Below are 16,025 nucleotides of genomic sequence, written 5' to 3' on the forward strand. Positions count from 1 at the left end.
TCACCCCTCCCTGCACAGAGCATGAGAATAGTGGGAGAGGAGGAACCCTCAAAAGGGCCAGAGAGAGGCTTCCTCCTTCTCACATACCAGGGCAGAAGACCCCATCCCCAGAGCTCCAGCCCACCAGGGCCCGGAGTTTCTTCAGCACCTCTTCTTCCATGAGTACGAACACCGGGGCAATTTCATAAGTGTACCTGCCAGGAGAGGGAGGGATGAGAAGGGAAAAGAGGAGGGAGGGCTGGCCAGGTCAGACTCTCAGAGGAGTAGAAAAAGGAGGTGGAAACACTGAGTGAGGAAAGGTCCAAAGGGAGGAATGAGCTGGTGACAAAGAGCCAGAGAAGCAAGAATGAGGAAAAACTGGGGTCAGGAGGCATGCGAAAGCTGGGAGAAAGGGAGCCCAAAGGGTACAAGGAGAAAAACTGCCAGTAGAGATGCCAGAAAACAGGGGGCAGGGGGTGGGGAGCAAAACCATTCTCCTCCTTCCCCCAGGGCTATGTCTCCCCGAAACCCAATCCTTTGGAGGGTGGGGGAAGCGGCCTTGGGAAGACTCACTGGCTGGTGTTGAGGCTCTCAGTGATAACGCGCCCGGCCAGAGAGTGGGGATCCAACCCTGAGAAGAGCTGGTTGAAGAAGTGCGGGTGACCTGGACAAGGGGGGCGGGGAGCTCAGAGTGGAGCTGCTGGGGCGAACTCCGGCCACTCCTCCCGCCACGACCCAGGACCCACAGGTCTTCACGCTATAGCGGATCACCGCCCGGCACCGCGCCAGGATCTGCTCTGGTGCCTCGCCCTGGCTGCGCAACTCCAGATCCAGAAGCCGCTTCAGCTCCTCTGGCTCCTTCCACTCGCAGACCTAGCAAGAGAAGCAGGGGATTCTGGGGGCCCGTGGACACTCCACCGACTGGCTGCCCGAGCCACATCTCAACTTGCACTGAAAACGAGTTAGAAATATTTCCAAGGCAACTCATGAACCAGGGTAAAGACGGTGTGACCCAGGATAGAATCCCTGAGGCACCCAGTGAGACAGTGATGAATTCTGGGGAGAAGCCTGGTGGGAGGAGGACAGTTCTGAGCCAGGTGTGGTGCGCGGCAGGAGGAGGGGGAAAGGACCCACCTTCTCCGAAGCACTGGTCCCTTTCCGAATGACCTCATCCACCACAATCCCAAACACATCCCGGAGCAAGGCTTCGGCAGCCATCGGGTCCCCATCAAGGGAGAAGAGTGGTTTCGAGTCAGCCATCAGGATAAAATCTGTGAGCAAAGCAGGAGTTATTCCCTACTCAGCCTGTGTACTCCACCTGGAACTGACCAGCGAGAATCCCAACCCCCATAACAGGCCTATGGCCCGAGTCCTGCAGCCCAGTCCCAGCCTTCACTGTACAGACAAGGGCAAGTGAGGGCCCAGGGAGAAAGTCAGTAGCAACAGCAGGAAAGTTAGTGGTGAGCAGGTGGAAACTCGTGGCCACTGCCCACGCAAGGCAAAGATGAGAGGCGTACCTTTCCACTCAGGTCTCCGTTCAAGTGAGCCAGAGGCAGGGCACACAACTAACTTTGAGAGTGTTAGGACCAGGACAGCAGAGGGGGTGACGTATAGGCAGCAGTCACATGACCATGAGATCACTCTCATGACCCTTGCCCCTAAGAGAACTTACAGATTTGGGACAGGGACAGTGGGTTAAGTCCCTGAATAATCATTAGCTAACATGAAGAAGGGGGAGATGAGATGAAAGGCAAAAACATTAACATCAGGGTTAAGAGAACAGCCAGCAGGACTAGAGAATGAGAGGGCTGAAGTGGGACCTGGCTGCGACCACCACGACCACAGGGAGGACGTGGGGAATGTTCAGCAGGGAGATGAGGGCAGCCGGGGCAGGAAACCGCCGCAGGTGACCCTGGAGACCGAGGGGGAGGGAGCCTGAGAGAGAGAGACAGGTGGAGGTGAAATGGTTTATCTTTTTGCATCCCAACCCCCAGAGGCTTTTCAGACCCATCCTGATTTCCAAAGTCCTCTCCTAGAGCGGGAAGAAAAAGGGGTTATGTTGAGGAAGCATTTTGTTAAACAAGTGTCATCCTGTGCCCCGCAGGCTGAGAGTGCTCAATACACAGAAAGCAGTTGTTTGCAGTGAGCACCAACTGTGTTCACGACAGGGTACTGGGGACTGAGAAAGTCCCCCTGTCTGCTGGGAGGACACAGATGCACCTGCAACAGTCACAGCCCAGGGCAGGCTGGATGTGGCCCCCAAGGGCTATTGAGGAAAAGAGGAGATGGGTGGAGGCTGAAGGCTGGGGAAGATGTGTAGTGGGACTGGGGCTGAATCTTGAAAGTGGGCAGGAGAAATGGGATTGGCGAAAGTGGGGGGTGGGGGTGGGGAGAGGCATTCGGGGACAGGGGGCTGCCATGAGCTAACATGGGAAAAGAGTATGGAAGGTCAGTGAAGGTGCCAGGCTGGCTGGAGGGAGGTCTGCAAAGATGATATGGGAGCAAAGGCAGGGTGGGCAGGGCTGCATGATGATGGGGAGGCTTGAGTGCCACCTAGGCCCAAGGATCTGGATTTTATCCTGCAGAAAACAGGAGGCCATTGAAAGACTCTGTGGCATGGAATAATGTGATGAAAGTGACACTCAGAAGACCAGTATATGGCACAGGGTTGCAGAATTAACAGGGCGTTGCTGTAAACCAGGCAAGAAGTGATCCACATTTGAATAAGGGTGGCGTGGGTAGGAAAGGATAGAGGAATGAGGAGGTCAGCCCAAAGTGCTGATGAACTGCTAGAACAGAAAGCAGATTCAAGAGTCAGGGTACAGCTAAAGCCTTGTGATGGGCTCCATTCCCCATGGGAGAGAATGTTCGGAGAGATGGTCAAGGAGAGAGGGGAAATCCAAGGCTTAGGAACCCTCGCCCCAAATGAGGGGGCGAGAGGATCCAGGAAACATGAAGAGGAACCTTCCTCAAAGTGGGCTGCTCTGATATAATCTGTCAACAGCTGCTGGAACCCCGCACTAGATGAAAACACAGGTTCAAGGGACTGTAGTGGTCCCACCCTTAAACTTTCCCTCAGCAGACTGGGTTTGGGGAAAATAGGAGAGCTGACCCAGGCCTTGTGAATGAAAGAGTCAATCCTTCATCAATGTCACTTTAGCTCTCCTGACAGGTGGCAGCTGTGGGGTGTTTGGGTGGAGAGACTTGAGGGAGAGAAGCAGAGAAAGACAGCACTTACTGCATGCCACACTCTGTACTTAGTATGTATTATCATCATCTTTGCAACTGTTGAGGGTAAGTTTATTACCCACATTTAAATTTTTTTTAATTTTATTTTTGAGAGGGGGGTAGGGACAGAGAGAGAGAAGGAGACACAGAATCTGAAGCAGGCTTCAGGCTCTGAGCTGTCAACACAGAGCCCGACACAGGGCTTGAACCCACAAGCAGTGAGATCATGGCCTGAGCCAAAATCAGACCCTTGACCAAATGAGACACCCAGGTGCCCCTATTACCAACATTTAAAGGTGAGGAAGAGGTACCTCTAAGATTCCAGAGGTACTATGTATATCACTTGTTGAGATCATGCAGCCGGCATGTGGCCAAGCTGGGTCTGAACCCACGTGTGTCAGGCTCTGAGGCCCCTGCTCCTAACCATTATGCTCGATTGCCTCTCACACGGCTCTCTCGGGCACTGAGTTTGCTGTGGTGCAAAGACCACTGGGCCAGAAGTGAGAATGCTTCAGGGCCTCAGTTTCTGTAAAATAAGGGGTTTTCAAGAGAGAACCCCCAAGGCATCTACTGGTGTTCACAGGAGCTCAGTGTGGGTAGAAAACAGATCGCCAGGTTTGTAAGGAGGGAACAGCTGGTGAGCAACGAGAGACCCCTGCCAGGAGGGAGGCTTTTCCCAAAGCTCGGAAGAGAGGGTCTACAGAGAAGACTGTGTGTGGCCGCCTTCCCAGCACCTGCTTTACCCATTCCACCTCAGTCATGGCTCAGAAATGAAAACTGGAGGTGAGGGCTCTAGCACTCCCAGTTTCCTCCAGGGATAAACAGGGAGATGAGACATCACTACCCTTGTTCCCCATACGCAATCCTGCCCTGGGAACCTTAGAGAGGGAAGGGCCCCTGCCTGCAAAGAGTTTTTCTTTTTAAAAGGAAGAAGGACAAAAGCAAAGAAACATGAATGGAGTTAGGAATAGGGCCTTAGCCCCTAGCTGAGAAGATGGTGGTAGGAACAAGTAGCGTTTGTTAAAAAATTCACAAGTTTCTTCCAATTTCATGGGATCTCTAGTCCATCGATTCCTCTAACCATCAACTCCCACACCTGTATTCCTTTCACTTTTGCAACCCAGATTGTATGTTCTGTCGTTTCAACTACTCTTTGTGCAAAATCCTCAACTCCCCGGCCCTTTGGTGCTTCCACCAAATCCACCCAGTGAAACCCCAATCCAATTGGCCAGTCCTTCTCTTACCAAATCCACCAGGACTACTGGATTCTGCTAGTAAAAGCCACCCAACCATTCAAATCGACATCGCTACAAATTCATGGTCTCTGTGCTCATTCCAATTAAACACAGCAGGTTAAACACCTACGTTTACCGCTCTTCCTTCCTGAAACTGCTAAAATTGCATCAGTGAAATTTTAAAGCCGGGAGAATAAAGCAAATGAGAAGAGAGACAAGAGGTGAGAGATGTCATTAATCATAGACGATAGAAAGCAGATGAGAAGTGGTAACTGGTTTAGCAAATGGCAGACAGTCAAACCAGTGTGTCTGCAGAAGGCCATGCCAATGGGAAACGAGCTGGTTCTTGGGGCAGAAGCCCAGAAGGGCTCAGGAATTAAAAACACCAGCCATCTTGGAAGGCAGGAAGGAGTTGTGTAAGTTTGTGTAACGAACAGTTAAACCCGCACTCTCCTCCCCCAACCTGTTCAGCTGGGAAACTCTCCTTCTTTCCCCCTACTTCCAAAGAAAGCAAGAGATTTGTTTTCTAGAGAAAATGAAACAGGTAGGGTGGGACTTAGGGAGGCCAGGGAAGCACAGCAGGTGAGTATGAGGCATTGCACTGAGTGGAGGAGGGTGAGAAGGAAGTGACTATCACATCAGCTCCTTTCTTCTAACCAGCATTCAGAACCAGTGGCCAGGGGTGAGCCTTCTAGGGCCAGGAGACTAGAGGATTCCTCTCCAGAGAAACTGACCTTGATAGCCTCAGAGAAAAGACCTCCTGACGCTCTTATCTCAGTCTTCACCTGATCACCCGGTCAGTGGTGCCCACAAGTCAATATGGCCTACCCATGCACTTGGGCCTTCTAATATGCCTGAGTGCCTCCCTCTTCGATGGGAGCGGCCAGCCAGCCAGAGTTACCAGACCCTTGAGAAAAGCCCCTAACCTGAACCACAGACGTAAAAAGACAAACTGAAAAAAGGCATTTGGTGGAAGAAGAGAAATGCAGGGAGAAGAAAGCCTCAAAATTTCAAGAAGATATTGCATTCATTAAAAAATAGGTCGCCCTCAAAAAGGAATACTCAGAGAACATGAAGAAGCTCTAGGATTTTAAAAATATGACAACCGAAATGAAAAATTAGAAATAAAAGGAAGCAAAGAAAATCACACAGAAAGATAAAAATATAAAGAGATGGATAAAGAAAAGAACTTTAGATCAATCCAGAAGGCCCAATAGTCGAGTAATAAAAGTTTCAGAAATAGACGGGGGGGAGAAAAGGAGGAAGGAAATCAAAGACATCTGTAAAGAACAGAAAGATAGATTAAATTTTTTTTTTTACATTTATTTATTTTTGAGAAAGAAAGTGAGACAAAGCATGAGCAGGGGAGGGATAGAGAGACAGAAGGAGACACAGAAGCTGAAGCAGGCGCCAGGCTCTGAGCAAGTGGTCAGCACAGAGCCTGATGCGGGGCACGAACCCACGAACTGTGAGATCATGACCTGAGCTGAAGTCAGATGCTCAACCGACTGAGCCACCCAGGCACCCCAGAACAGAAAGATAGATTAAAAGAATCCACTGAATGACCAAAACAAAGACAGATTATAATATTATTTTAGAACAATGGGGGATCTGAAGACTTCCAGAGATAAAACAAAACAAACAAATACACCAAAACCAGGTCATAGACAAAAGACAGGAGAATCAGACCAAATCAAATACCTCCAACACAGGAGAGAGGTGAAGGGAATCCCAGGGACTGTAATGAAGGCAGTAACCATATTCAGAGGATAAAAGCACTCAGTTTTGTGTTATCTGCCCTCTGGATACCTCCCCCCCTCCCCACCGCCTCCAACTTCCTCCTTCTCTTCCTCCCTTCCTTCTTTCAGTATTTGTTCAGTATCTAGTACGTACCAAGCACTTTGGTGGCCGCTAGAGGTACAATAGAGAGCAAAAGACCATAGCCCTAGGGGAACCTGGCTGGCTCAGTCAGTGAGTTCAAGCCCCATGTTGGGCATAGTGCTTACTTAATTAAAAGGGTGGGGGATGGAAATGCCAGAGCTCTGTCATGAAGCTCACAGTCTAAGCAAGGTCACTGGTGAGCCAACTCTCATGCACAGAGGTGGTTTTGTTTGGCTTGTATAGTATGTTTTGTTTGTTTGTTTACATAATCTCTAGGCCCAATGTGGGGCTCGAATTCACGACCCCAAGATCAAGAGCCACATGCTCTGCCAACTGAGCCAGCGAGGTGCCCCTGTTTTAACACTTTGAAAAGTGATTGACAATACTGTAACTTCCAGCTCCTTGTGAAAAAAATCAGAAGGCCTGGAAATCATCTGTAGTTGGAGTTGACCCTTTATTATTATTGCAGTTTTGCATTCATGCTTTCTTTCCGATTTTTATTTTTGAGTAAGCACTATATTCAGGTAGTTCAAAAATCAAAATATATAAAAAATATTAATAGTGAAAAGTCTAATTCCCAACCATTCCATGTGCCCCATTCCCCCTTCCGCTCCCATAGGTAACCATTTTTAATAGTTTCTTGGGTAATCTTTCAGAGTTTTTACTGTAAATACTAACAAATGTGACTATGTATTCTTACTTTCTCTCTTTTCACACAAATGATAGCATATAATCACTGATTTGTATCTTGTTTTCTTTCAGTTAACAATATATAGGTGACCTTTTATCAGCATATATAGAACTTCTATATTCTTTTTTTGTTTATTTATTTTGAGAGAGAGAGAGAGAGAGAGAGCAAGTAGGGGAGGGGTGGAGAGAGTGATAGGGAGAGAGAGAAGATCTCAAGCAGGCTCTGCACTGTCAGTGCAAGCCCAATGCAGGGCTCAAACTCTCATATCGCGAGATCATGACCTGAGCCAAACTCAGATGCTTAACCGACTGAGCCACCCAGGCGCCCTATTCTTTTTTAAATAGAACAGCTTTATTGAGATATAATTTACATGTCACAAAACAAACCCCTTTACATTGTGCATTTCAGTGGTGTTTTTTATATATACGGTAACAAAATTGTGCAGCCACCATCACTAATTCTAGAACATTTTCATCACCCCAAAAAGAAACTCATCAGTGGTCACTCCTCATTCTCCATTTCCCACCCCCTTATACCTCCAGCCACCACTAACCTATTTTCTGCCTCTACACATTTGCTTATTCCAGACATTTCATATAAATAGACGCATACAATATATGATCTTCTGTGACTGGCTTCTGTTATTGAACATAATGTTTTCAAGGTTCGTTCATTTTTTTAGCACATAGCGGCTACATATCGGAACTTCATTCCCTTTTACAGCCAAATAATCCATCACATGGATATACCACGTTTTATTTATCTATTCACCAACTTACGGACCTTTGGGTTGTGTCTACTTTTTGGCTATTGTGAACAGCGCTGCTGTGAACATAAATGTACAGGTTTTCGTGTGGGCACATGTTTTCAATTCTCCGGGGTACGTAGCTGGTAGTGGAATCACTGGGTCGTATAGTAACTCTGTGTTTCACTTTTTGAGGAACTACCAAACTGCGTTCCAAAGTGCCAGTACCATCCTACATTCCCATTAGTATTGGACAAGGGTTCCAATTTCTCCAAATCCTTGTCAGACTTACTATTATCTCTTTTATTTTTTATTTTTTATTTTTATTTTAAAAAAAAATTTTTTTAAGGTTTATTCATTTCTCAGAGACAGAGAGACAGAGGGTGAGTGGGGGAGGGGCAGAGAGAGAGAGGAAGACACAGAATCTGAAACAGGCTTCAGGCTCTGAGCTGTCAGCACAGATCCTGATGCGGGGCTTGAACTCGTGGACCACGAGACCATGACCTGAGCCGAAGTCGGACGCCCAACTGACTGAGCCACCCAGGTGCCCCTATTATCTCTTTTATTACAGCCATCTGCATTTGTTATTTTGATAAGGATTGCCAACTTCCAGAGGGTACCAGTATACGAAAGTGCCCGTGATCTTGGCCTCGGTGGCAGAGTATGCCTATCAAACTTCTGAATCTTTTTAATTTGAGTACAATATGATATCTTAGAATGGTTTCATTTTAGTTGAACATCTGCATTAGTCAATTTTGCTGTGGTAACTAACGGCTTCAAAATCCCACGGGCTTGCAACAACAGAAGTTTATTTCTCTTTCATGGTTTACATTGGTGGTGGGGTTGGCTCTAGTCCTGACCCACGTGCCTTTATTCCACGACCCAGGATGAAGGAACAGCCCCTATCTGGGACACGATGTTCTCATGGCAGAAGGAAAGGAACAAAGGCAGAGAAAACCACGCAACGACTCTTAAAAATTCTGCTCATACCTGGCATATGGCACATCCGCTCATATCCCATTGACCAAGGCAAACCCCAGGGCAGCGGGGTGAGGATGTATGTTCCTCTCACAGGGGGGTGCTGCAAAGCTCACGGCGATGGGTGAAGACGTAATCTCTCATCACAAGGTCATGAGACATAGGCCCTTAAAATTTTGCATTCTGTTTCACCTCAGTCCACACCAGCCCACCTCACTCATCTACATTACCTGCCTGGCCCTATAGATATCCAAGTTGAAACCACTGGTCTAAACGCTTCCTCTCCTTTTCCCTCAAGGATACCCTCTCGGTTATCCCCTCACTTCTTCAACTCTCCTTCCTACTACTTCTTTCTCACAGCATTTTAAATAGCTTAAACCAAGAGGCGCCTGGGTGGCTCAGTGGGTTAAGTGTCTGACTTCGGATCAGGTCATGATCGCATGGTTCATGGGTTCAAGCCCCCGCGTCAGGTCCTGTGCTGACAGCTCGGAGCCTGGAGCCTGCTTCGGATTCTGTGTCTCCCTCTCTCCCTGCCCCTCCCCCACTCGTGCTATCTCAAAAATAAACATTAAAAAATAAATAAATAAATAGTTTAAACCTCACACATTCCCACTCCAGCTGCCCCCTACCTTCCTAAAAGGGCTGTCCCCACTCCATCTTCATTTTCTCTCCTCTCACGCCTTCCTCAGCCCACCACGTAGCTTCCACCTTCAAAGCCACCAAGAACTTCCAAATCCAATGGGCACATATCACCCTTATCCAAGCAACATTTTCTTTCACTGGCTCCATTGGATTACCACCAACTGTTTCTCAGTTCCCTTTGCATTTTCACCTTCCCCTGGCCCTCCCTGAAATGCTGGAGTCCCTCAGGGCTCTGTCCCAATGCTTCTTTTACCTGTAATCTGCACCACTCCCTAGACAACTGCATCTGTGCTTTGGGCTACCTCCTGGTAGCTCCTCCATTCCAGACCTCTCTCCTGAGTCCACGTCCAGGAAGCCGCCTGCCCAACTTAGAAGTCTCATGGGCACTTCATACTCAGTAGCTCCAAAACTGAACTCAACATCAGCCCTCTCAAATACACTCTTCTTAGGTGTCCTGGTTTGATGAATGGCAACCATCTTCCACTGGTTACTCAAATCCAGATTCTGACTGTTCTCCTGCCTCCTCATCCTCGACTGATTTTTTTTTTCTTTTTCATTTAATCCTCAAATATTGTCACATCTTTCTTCATTCAAAAACATCAGCATCACAGTAAAACCTGGATAAAGCTTCACTTTTTTCCTATGGGCTATGTTGCAAAATTCCTTTCCTTAAAAAAAAAAAACACTTTAAGGGGAAAATGATGACCTTCTAGTGGAGAAACCTGGTGGACCACCTTACCCAAGATTCAAGGCAACATCACCAATAATGGGATAGACTGACATACCAGCCCTTCTGATGTGAGGCATTGAGAAGCACTCAACATCACTCATGTCACATTTCTGCCAAAAATGCATAACCTGAATTTAATGGTGAGGAAACAGGCATATCTAAATTGAGTGTAATTCTACAAAATAACTAACTCGTTATTTTCTCTTTTTTTTCATGTTTTTATTTTTGAAAGAGACATAATATGAGTAGGGGAGGGGCAGACACAGAATCTGAAGCAGGCTCCAGGCTCTGAGCTGTCAGTACAGACTCTGACATGGGGCTCGAACTCACGAACTGTGAGATCATGACCTGAGCCCGTCAGACGCTTAATTGACTGAGCAACCCAAGCACCCCAGTAACTTGTTATTTTCAAAAATGTCAGCATTGTGAAAATCAAAGAAATATTGAGGAAATGTTCCAGAAATAGAGACATTACAATCAAAAGGAATGTTTGAGGGGCACCTGGGTGGCTCAGTCGGTTAAGCAGTTAAGTGTCTGACTCCTGATTTCACTTCAGGTCATGATCTCTTGGTCATGAGATCAAGGGCCATGTCGGGCTTAGCACAGAGCTCCGAGCCTGCTTGGGATTCTCTCTCTCTCCCTGCTCTTCCCCCAATCCTACTCTCTCTCTCAAAAAAAAAAAAAAAAAAAAAAAAAAAAAAATTAAAAAGGAATGTGTGAACTTAAATCGGCTCCTGGATAAGGAAGAAAAAACCTGCCACAAAGACCATTATTGGAACAACTGGTGGAAACTAACTGTGCATGGCATCATAAATATTAGTATTCAGTCAGTGTTAAATTTCCTGAATTTGATCACTGGATTGTGGTTATGTAAGAGAATATTCTTACATATGCGGAAACATTTAGCAGAAAAGGAGCATGATATCTGCAACTTGCTCTCAGGTCAGAAAAAGGCAACACTTTATGTATCTATAAACATTTTTAGAAGAAGAACAGCTTTATTAAGATATGACTCACATACCAGGAAGTTCACCCTTTTAAATTGTACAATTCAGTGGGTTGTTTTTTTTTTTTTTAGGATATTCACAAAGTTGTACGTCGTTCACACTTTTTAATTCCAAAACATTTTCATCACCCCAAAGAGAAACCCCATACCTGTTAGCAGTCATTCCCCATGCATTTTTAAAAGACTTTAAAAAGATGGAAAAAGCCTTCAAAATATTAATAACAGTTATTCCTGGATATTGGAATTATAGATTATTTTCATTTTCTTTTGTAAATTTTTTTTCACGTTATTTTGAGAGACAAGAGAGCATGCATGCACAACAGAGGAGGGGCAGAGAGAGAGGAAGAGAGAATCCCAAGCAGGCTCCCACAATGTCAGCACAGAGCCTGACCTGGGGCTCAATCTCACGAACCATGTGATCATGACCTGAGCCAAAATCAAGAGCAGACGCTTAACTGACTGAGCCACCCAGGTGCCCCTATTCTGATTTTCTTATACACCTATACTTCTAAAACTTTATATGATAACTTCATATTACTTGTGTAATTAAAATAAAGGTTATTATTATTATTTTTTTTAATTTTTAACGTTTTTTTATTTTATTTTTGAGACAGAGAGAGACAGAGTATGAACAGGGGAGGGGCAGAGAGAGAGGGAGACACAGAATCTGAAATGGGCTCCAGGCTCTGAGCTGTCAGCACAGAGCCCGACGCGGGGCTCGAACTCACGGACCGTGAGATCATGACCTGAGCCGAAGTCGGACGCTTAACCGACTGAGCCACCCAGGCGCCCCGGTTATTATTTTTTTTTAATGTTTATTTATTTCTGAGACAGAGGAAGACAGAGCACGAGTGGGGGAGGGGCAGAGAGAGAGGGAGACACAAAATCTGAAACAGGCTCCAGGCTCTGAGCTGTCAGCACAGAGCCCGATGCAGGGCTCAAACCCACGAACCTGAGATCATGACCTGAGCCAAAGTTGGACGCTCAACCGACTGAGCCACCCAGGCGCCCCGTAAAATAAAGGTTATTTTTAATCAACAAGAAAAATTAAGGAATTTAAGGAGCAGTAAGAACTCTAAAATATAAAAAATCACCAGGCTCAAGAATGGCCCTAGTACCTCACATGGTTTCCCAACTCCTTGATCCACTATCATTAAAAAGGTCTAACTGGTCACAAAGGTAGCCAGCTATATAGTGCTCATTTCTATTACACAACCCAAAAGGCTCTAGAGAGAGGAACGGGCTCAGCTAGTTCAGCAAACACTGACTCAGTATCTGCCTGGGGGGCTGTGTCTGCCCTGTGAGCTCCAGCTGACAGACCAGTAGGGAGGTGGACAGGTAAAATAAAGGCTCACTTGCCACAATAGAATGGAATGCTCACAAGGAAAGGCAGGGCTGGTTAATTCTGCTCAGATTGGCCCAGGGCAGTCTTCAAAGGGAAAACGTTCAGGTCTTAAAGGCGATAAAGAGCTGGTGCAGGAAAAGACTAATCAGGAATCTGTTAGGATACTATTTGAATAACTGATAGGGTGGGCCTGAGCGAAGAGCAGCGCCAAAGAAGTTAGGGAAGTCACGCAGGAGGAGACCTGCCTGTGGGCAAAAAAGACCAGGGCAGTTTCTTAAAGCACTTTCTGCCAGGCTAATAATTGTTAGAAAGTGACAACACTGACCTCTGTACTGTCCACCTGCTAACAAATCCCATGGACTCAATACCCACATCCATAAAGGCACCAATTCTCTTTATATGTACAGTGATTTCTCTGCTTCTAGATTGTAAAGTCCTGGGGGGTTAAGGTCTTATCTTTAAGGAAAGCACTAAATACAAAACAGGCACTCAAAAAAAAAAAAAAAAAAAAAAAAAAAGATAGTTTTCATCTTCCCAACTCTCCACTCCCTTCCCCCAAGGTCTTGCACAAAGGCACTCAATAAACATTTGGACGAATAGACCAACTATTACCTGATACTGAAGAATAATGCTGCATTCCACTTACATTTTACTTGCATAGACCAAAAATCTGTATTAATGATAACTTAGAAAATTTGCAAAGGGTTTTCTTCTTTCTCAAAGCCTTCTCATCTGTGACCTCATTTGATCCTGGCAGTAGTGCCAGAAATTAGCCGGAAAGGTATTTATTTATTCGCCCCAGCTTTCAAGATGAGGAATCTCAGTCCAGAGTTAATTTGTCCAAGATTACAAAGGAGACACGACAGCAAGCCTAGATCTCTGATTTTCTGAATTCTAGGCTAGTACCTCTCCCACTACAGTATTGGTTACTTTTAGGTCTGGCATTTCTAACTACCTCTTACCATACACAAAAATAAACTGCAGCAGAGAGAAAGACAAAAGCTGAAAATATACAACTATAAGAATGTCAGAAGGAACTATGGGGAGAGACTTTTTTTTGTAATGTTTATTTTTGAGAGACAGAGTACAAGTAGAGGAGGAGCAGGGAGAGAGAGGGAGATACAGAATCCAAAGCAGGCTCCAAGCCGTCAGCACAGAGCCCAATGTGGGGCTCGAACACACACACCAAGAGATCATGACCTGAGCCAAAGTCGGACGCTTAACCAAGTAAGCCACCCAGGTGCCCCAAAGAGACTCTTAACAATAGAGAACAAACTGAGGGTTGACAGAGGGAAGTGTGTGGAGGATGGGCTAGATGGGTGATAGGTATTAAGGAGGGCACTTTTTACAATGGGCACTGGGTGTTGTATGTACATGATGAATCACTGAGTTCTACTCCTGAAACCAATATTGCACTACATGTTAACTGACTAAATTAAAAAAAAAAGAAAAGAAAAAGAAGGAACTACAGGGAAATATTTTTTTAATCTTGAGATAGCATCAGAGAAACCCAAAAGCCACAGGCAGATTTGACTATGGATAACTTCTAAAATTCTGTATAGAGAAAGACACCATTAAAGTGGTTAAAGATAACTCATGGCTTTATCCCCCCTCATTATTTTACCCACTCCATGTTTTCCAAAAGAATTTTGCTCTCTTTGCAATTATTCTTTTCCATCAAAAATTTAAAATCAGACTAAGTTCCATGCAAAGTCCTGTTTTAATTAGAACTTAACTTAATCGAAGGCAAAAACTTATGCTGTTACACAAGTGTTTCTATCCACAGACATGGTAAAACTCTTCATTTAACTAAGACCTTTTTGTCTTTCACTAAGATAGTCTGGTTTTCTTAGTATATGACTTGTAGTTTTCTGTTAAATTTATTTCTAGAAATGTAATATTCTTGGGGGCACCTGGGTGGCTCAGTCGGTCAAGCATCCGACTTCGGCTCAGGTCTCACAGTTTGTGAGTTCAAGCCCTGAGTCTGGCTCTGTGCTGACAGCTCAGAGCCTGGAGCCTGCCTCAGATTCTGTCTCTCCCTCTCTCCCTGACCCTCCCCCATTCATGCTCTGTCTCCCTCTCTCAAAAAGAAACATTAAAAAATTTTTAGAAATGTAATATTCTTACTGTGAGATTATTTCATTTTTATGATGTTATTGTTCTTATATTTGATATATACAATTTTTGTTTGCTAACCTCATATCTGGCCATGCTGCTAAGCTCACTAGTTTTAGTATTTTGTCAATCAATTCCCTTTCTAGATGAATATGCCACATGAAAATAATGAGACTTCTCAATGTCCAGGAGCTCCAGTACAATATTAGCTTTGATGGTAAACATTCCTGTCTTATTCTTATTTTTGATAGGAGATTTCAAATATTTTCACATAAAGCATAACTTGCTCTAAAAGGGGGGGGGGGCTGAAAGACAATTGAAAAACTAAGAGAAAGGATTTTAAATGCATATAACAAGTAAAAAGTTAATATAACTTAGAAAAGAAGCAACAGAAGTTGTCAACTCCAGTATTAGTGACATGCAAGTTTAAATGATGAAATTACTATTTTTCATCTATCAAATTGGCAACTGCGCTGAAAATTCATAGTATCCAGTATTGCTATGTTGTAGGAAATGGAGACATTCACACGTGGTTCTGAGCATGTAAATTGTTACAAACTGAAATTCAATTTTATAGAATTAAAATTTTAAATGCACATATCCTATCTACAAATCTATAAGCACAAAAGGATACCTATATAAAGATATTCCTTATGGCACTGTTTATAAAACAAAATAATGGAACTAACCTAAATGTTCATCAGGATGAGTCTAGACAAATCAAAGTACCAATATAAGTTGGAATTTTATGCAACAACTGTTAAAATGTTAAAGAACTTAGATGTCTACAATGTAGCACTTGTGTCTTGCACTGTAGTTGCTCAATAAATATACTCTGGGTGAAAAAAAAAAAAAAGAAAAGTTTTGTATGAACATAGAAAAAAGCCTGGAGCGCCTGGCTGGCTCAGTCCGTTAAGCGTCCCACTTTGGCTCAGGTCATGATCTCACTGTCCACAAGTTCGAGCCCCGCGTCGGGCTCTGTGCTGACAGCTCAGAGCCTGGAGCCTGCTTCGGATTCTGTGTCTCCCTCTCTCTCTGCCCCTCCCCATTCATGCTCTGTCCCTCTCTGTCTCAAAAATAAATAAACATTTAAAAAAATTATAAAAAAAGAAAAAGAAAAAAGCCTGGAGGTGTATTTGCCAAACTGATAAAAGTGACTATCTCCAGGAGCATAGGATAGAAGAGGAAACATAACATTTTTTGCCTTTTATTCTTTTGTGTGTGTGCACTTGCCAAAATAAATATGAGCTATTTTTTTTTTAATTAAAGACTCATTTCTGATGACGTTTCTCTATGTTATCTCAATTTTACAAGTCTAAGAGCACTAAGGTTTGCGGTCAATGGCTCAAAACATGAAGTGCTCAGGGAAATGAAACCTGTATTATACAAATAGTTGGGAATTCCTTTCTTCTTTCATAATTTTTTTCTTTTGATATCTCAATTAATTCTT

At 44.7% G+C, this 16,025-nt stretch overlaps 1 protein-coding gene across 4 annotated transcripts in view; it reads right to left on the minus strand.

Annotated features, from left to right (window-relative positions):
* The window catches only part of CSAD (cysteine sulfinic acid decarboxylase), a 29,925-nt gene that overhangs the window by 12,260 nt on the left and 1,640 nt on the right, over positions 1-16,025 (minus strand). For 3 of the 4 annotated variants that reach the window (XM_027036258.2, XM_027036262.2, XM_053226288.1), the window contains 4 exons: positions 1,114-1,250; positions 726-852; positions 553-643; positions 88-194 (listed from right to left, as the gene is read on the minus strand). In XM_027036258.2, the coding sequence (XP_026892059.2) occupies positions 88-194; positions 553-643; positions 726-852; positions 1,114-1,239 (451 nt within the window). In that variant the 5' untranslated portion in view covers positions 1,240-1,250. Of the gene's footprint in view, positions 1-87; positions 195-552; positions 644-725; positions 853-1,113; positions 1,251-1,496; positions 6,253-16,025 lie in introns of those variants that run through there. The other variant, XM_027036257.2, reaches the window with a different exon arrangement.

The sequence above is a fragment of the Acinonyx jubatus genome, chromosome B4 (assembly GCF_027475565.1).
Source record: "Acinonyx jubatus isolate Ajub_Pintada_27869175 chromosome B4, VMU_Ajub_asm_v1.0, whole genome shotgun sequence".
Taxonomy (NCBI): Eukaryota; Metazoa; Chordata; class Mammalia; order Carnivora; family Felidae; genus Acinonyx; species Acinonyx jubatus.